Source organism: Malus sylvestris, chromosome 8 (genome assembly GCF_916048215.2).
Source record: "Malus sylvestris chromosome 8, drMalSylv7.2, whole genome shotgun sequence".
Classification (NCBI taxonomy): Eukaryota; Viridiplantae; Streptophyta; class Magnoliopsida; order Rosales; family Rosaceae; genus Malus; species Malus sylvestris.
In genome coordinates this window covers 5,770,655-5,775,885 of record NC_062267.1, presented here as the reverse complement: position 1 = coordinate 5,775,885, position 5,231 = coordinate 5,770,655, and the positions used below count along the sequence as shown (strand labels likewise).

Sequence of the window (5,231 nt, the reverse complement as noted above, 5' to 3'; positions counted from 1 at the left end):
TCTCTCTCTCGACAAATTTTTAGTTACGACGAGAATACAAATGGTATGTTTTAATACAAATGATGAAGTTTTTTATTTTTTAAGTTATTAACATTTTAGTACACATATCCCATTATTTGTTTAGTGACACATGGTAACGATGAGAAATTTTATATTTTAAGTTATTAACTTTCTAGCATAAATATTTCATTATTTATTTAATGACACGTGATGTATCATCCCATCCGTGTACCGGTCATATTTAAAAATCTCTCGTCTCTCACTCTCTCCTCTCACTCTCTCTCTCTCTCTCTCTCTAAAAACCGGTTATATATAAGAGCGATTCAGCGACTAACTACTCCCGCATCTGAAGAAGCTCCGAAGCCTGAAAGGTTCAAAGCCCCACCCGAAAATGATGCTCGGAGAACCGACCCGACTTCACCCCACTCTCCATGTTCCTCCCTGGGACTCACTTGACGATCATTTTATTCATACCCCCACCTCACCCTTCTCCATCCCCATTCACTCCGGTAACTCTAACGGCAATGCCTCCAACTGTGGAGACTACTCCCCGCTCTCCCCAATGTTCCTCGACTCGCTCGCCGCTCTCCATCGTTACCTCCCGTCTAATGAGTCTGACTCGCTGGCTGAGGACCCGGACATGCCAATGAACCCGATCTCCTGCGATCAGTTCCGGATGTTCGAGTTCAAGGTCCGGAGGTGCGCGCACGGCAGGTCGCACGATTGGACCGACTGTCCATACGCCCACCCGGGCGAGAAGGCCCGGCGTCGCGACCCGAGAAAGTACCACTACTCCGGCGCCGCATGCCCTGACTTCCGCAAGGGCCACTGCCCGAAGGGTGACTCGTGCGAGTTCGCTCACGGTGTTTTCGAGTGCTGGCTCCACCCGGCCCGGTACCGGACCCAGCCATGCAAGGACGGGTTGCGCTGCAACCGCCGGGTCTGCTTCTTTGCCCACACACCCGAACAGCTCCGGGTCCTGCCCGGTCAGAGCCCGAGAACCCAAGGGTCGGGAGCTTTGGACTCGTATCCTTTTGGTTCGTCCCCCACCTCGATCCTGATGTCCCCTCCATTGTCTCCGCCGTCTGAGTCGCCGCCAATGTCGCCGAACAGCCCTCAACTCGGCCGTAACTCGGTGAGCAAACTTGTTGCTTCGATGCGAAACTTCAAGCTTGCTAAGATGAAAATGAACTCTCCGCCTGCATGGGGGACCCAAATGGGATCCGGATTCGGCTCCTCACCACGTGGGTCAGCGTTCCGACCCGGTTTTTGCAGCCTTCCTTCGACCCCGACTCGCACAACGGGTCGGGTTGGACCAAACCCGGTTGATCTCTGGGACCAGCCGTGCGAAGAGGAGCCGGCAATGGAGAGGGTGGAGTCCGGGAGGGACCTCCGGGCGAGAATGTACGCGAGGCTGAGTAAGGAGAACTCTCTTGGTCGAGTGGGACGAGTTGACTCGGGCACGGCAGCTCCCGACGTGGGCTGGATTTCGGATCTAGTCAGCGAGTGAGTGTGCGTGAAGACGAGGAGTCGTGGAAACCCCTGTCTGCTGGGTCGACTCGTTTGTCGTTTTTCCGTTTTGATTCCTATTACTGGGCTGGTGCGGTAAAAATCGGTGGCCTTTTGATTCTTCGAACCTTTTGGTGTGAATAGCGCGGTTAATTTTGAAGCTTTTTGACGTAAATAGTCGACGTGGAGCTGTGAAAAAGTTAAACTTTCGTTTTGCAAATTTGTACAGATAAAAAAACAATGAAGAAGAATTTTGTCGGGGCTGCTGGATATTTGATCAATGTCTATGAAATTGTAATTTCCTTTTCTTTTTTCGCTTGTTATGTCAAATTTTCTCGGATAATTATATTTGTATTTTCTCCGTTAAATAAATCTCAAGTTTTCTCGGATAATTATACGGTTCGATCTTCCGGGTTGATGAGTTTATTTAACTGTGTCTGGTATGGTGAATGCAATTATACGGTTCGATCCTCCGAGCTGATGAGTTTGTTTAACTGTGTCTGGTATGGTGAAAATTTTCATAGCCTCTTCGGGTTCAAGTGATGTTAAGGAAAAAAAAAATTACATAATTTACATTACCCAAGTTTTAGTTATTCTAATGTGAGATTTATATTTGTGTTAATGAATGCATGTAAATTCATTAATCAATTTGGATTTTATACCCTAAGCAATGGTCCGTGAACCGTAACGAATTTAATATGAACTGTTCACAAATTTGACGGTATAACCAACTTAATAAGAACTGTTAAACAAATTTGATGGAATAACTGACGGACCAACAATGTGAATCTGTATTGAAGTGTAAATAGTGTTATTTGTGTTGCAAATTATACATAAATCGTAACATATTGGAAGACATTTATCGACGGTGTGAGAGATCGTCAAGTTAAAAAGACTACGCAACCTAATAATGAGTTAAAAAGACTACACAACCTAATAATGAGTTGGAAGACTAAATTGTAACTCGCTAAATAGTATGTATTGCTAAGAAAATTAAGAGAGATTGTAGTATGTTTTGGTGTATTTTATATTGCGATTTTTTACCGTTTAATTTTCGGTTGTTGAAATCTTTTACTGTTAACATTTTTGGTCATGCCAAATTTTCTGGTGATTCTATGAGGGGTAAAAAGACTACACAACCTAATAATGAGTTAAAAAGACTAAATTGTAACTCGCTAAATAGTATGTATTGCTAAGAAAATTAAGAGAGATTGTAGTATTTTTGGTGTATTTTATATTGCGATTTTTTACCGTTTAATTTTCGGTTGTTGAAATCTTTTACTGTTAACATTTTTGGTCATGCCAAATTGTCTGGTGATTCTATGAGGGGTAAAAAGACTACACAACCTAATAATGAGTTGGAAGACTAAATTGTAACTCGCTAAATAGTATGTATTGCTAAGAAAATTAAGAGAGATTGTAGTATGTTTTGGTGTATTTTATATAGCAATTTTTTACCGTTTAATTTTCGGTTGTTGAAATCTTTTATTGTTAACATTTTTGGTCATGCCAAATTTTCTGGCGATTCTATGAGGGGTAACAAAAATTATGATGGGGTATTTGGGATACTAGGAACAACCTCCTACGGAACCGTTCAACTGAGCCCCCTGACCTTGTGGCTACTTGGTCTCTGAGCTTCTGTAATTGCTTCATTAGTTCTTCGCTCCTTACTGATGAAATTGGGGTTCCATCATAAAATCAATTGGTAATATAAAGAGTAGCTCAAGATCATATAAGCACATATCAAACTTTGTCCATCACTAATGTGGGACAACTCTCAACACCTACCCCCATAGTTCTGCTCTCGGTATGGATGGAACCTCCTCCTTTTGGTGTGAAGAACCCCCTGATTTTATTGTTAATTTACTTGCTACTGATTGTCTTTGAGGTTGCTTCTTTTGCCGGCCTTACTTTGTGACTGTTTGTTATTTATCAATGATTTCATTTTTTAAAAATATGATTTTTTGTAAAAGAATAAAATCTAATTGATGCTTTAGCTTGTGCAAGCTTGAGTTCCAAGCTTCTTATATAGAAAATAAATAATTTGCGTCCATTATAAATATTTTAATAATTAAGAATATCATCTCTAAAATTGAATTTTATTCGGATTCAAATTGTGAAGATCTTAAAGATTTTCACGTTTTAATCATTAATCGTATATCCTACGAACAGAAATTATTTGATTTTTTATTTAAAATTAAACATAAATAATACCTGATAAAAACTGACCGTACCCACATATTAATCCGGAGGTGACCCTCTTCTATCATCCATGTATTAAGAAAATGATTAAAGATGTGTAAAGTATGATTATATCCACTACCTTTGTCAGTAAACAATTATATCATCTGATTTTTCAGGTGTTGTGATTAGATTTGTGATGTAGGCATGTGTTTAAGCTCGTCCTTATCCACTTTAGAAAATATTTATCCAGCTTTTGTGCCACTTGTGTTTGACTATTCTTTTATCCTCACGGGTTTATCTGTAAAAATCAATATCTTTGATGTGAAGGTTTTGAACAGAAACAAGATAATAATTTCATCTTTTTTGAAGATGAACTTATTTTTTATTTACAAATAACATATTTTAATCATACAAGTTTTATAATTAAAAGCGTTTAATTTTTATTTTTTATTTAAAAATCACCTATTCTTCAATTAGAGATCATTTATCATTCAAATGTATTGGGCCAATCAACAATGCATATACCATTTAATTAATTTTATATAACAATTCAATTTTTAGTAAAATTTCCAATATTGTTTTTATAAAACATCTCTCTGCAAATGCGCTCATAAGTAAAAATGTTTTTGGCATAAGTAATCCACAATGAATAATAAATAATTTTCAATGAGAATATGATAATGAATTTTCTTTTCAATTAAAAAAATATTAATAGAAAATTTATACTCATATGTAATATATAAGAGGATCAAAGATTTTGGAATCCCTAAAAAATGGGAACCCTGTCCCATTGCACCTTTACACACCCGTAACGCACCATCTGAATTCACCAAAGATGAATTGCTCATTGTTATAACATCAACTAAAGTTCAGAGTGGATGAATAACATATGCAAATTCAAGTAATTACAATAATTTTATATACTAATCAAAATTTAAATTTGATGCAAAACCGAGTGCAGTAACGTTTTATGATTTATACAACGATCCCAATTAGGGAGATAAGACTTTGTTTTTAGATCATCTCTAACAAGATGTTAAATCTTGAAATCAAAATTTAAATTTGAAGGCTTATGTGGCACATTGATCTTTTGTAAATTTTGTTATCCATTTGATATGTCAAATTTAAACTATTATTACTTGTATTATTTACTTTTCATAATTGCCATTAGTATTTTTAAAACAAAAGATAATAACAAAAATTATAAAAAAACATTTATTACCCACTAAAAATATGTTTGAAGCTGCTGTCAAATTCGACATTAACTCCCTCTACTATCATTCCATGTCATGCCACATAGGAGTTGACATTTTGATTGATAAACACTAGTGTTGTCTTTTTTTTACTGTTATTGTTGATGTGAACGTTTTGACATCTTCTTTGGAGATGGCCTTAGTAATCAAACTCTACAAGTATTGTTGATGATTAATAAATGTAATTAGGGCCATAATTAAGTAATGTAGATATGGATTATTGAGTTTAATAAGGGTAAGAGCAACAACAGAATCATGATTAGTAAATGAATGGGTTTAATTAAA

At 37.2% G+C, this 5,231-nt stretch overlaps 1 protein-coding gene across 1 annotated transcript; it reads left to right on the top strand.

The window, feature by feature from the left end:
* The first annotated feature begins 296 nt into the window (after positions 1-296).
* Positions 297-1,901, top strand: LOC126631049 (zinc finger CCCH domain-containing protein 23-like). Its single transcript, XM_050301201.1, has one exon. The coding sequence runs from the start codon at positions 392-394 to the stop codon at positions 1,508-1,510; it is 1,119 nt and encodes a 372-aa protein (XP_050157158.1). The 5' UTR covers positions 297-391; the 3' UTR covers positions 1,511-1,901.
* Positions 1,902-5,231: the final 3,330 nt, after the last annotated feature.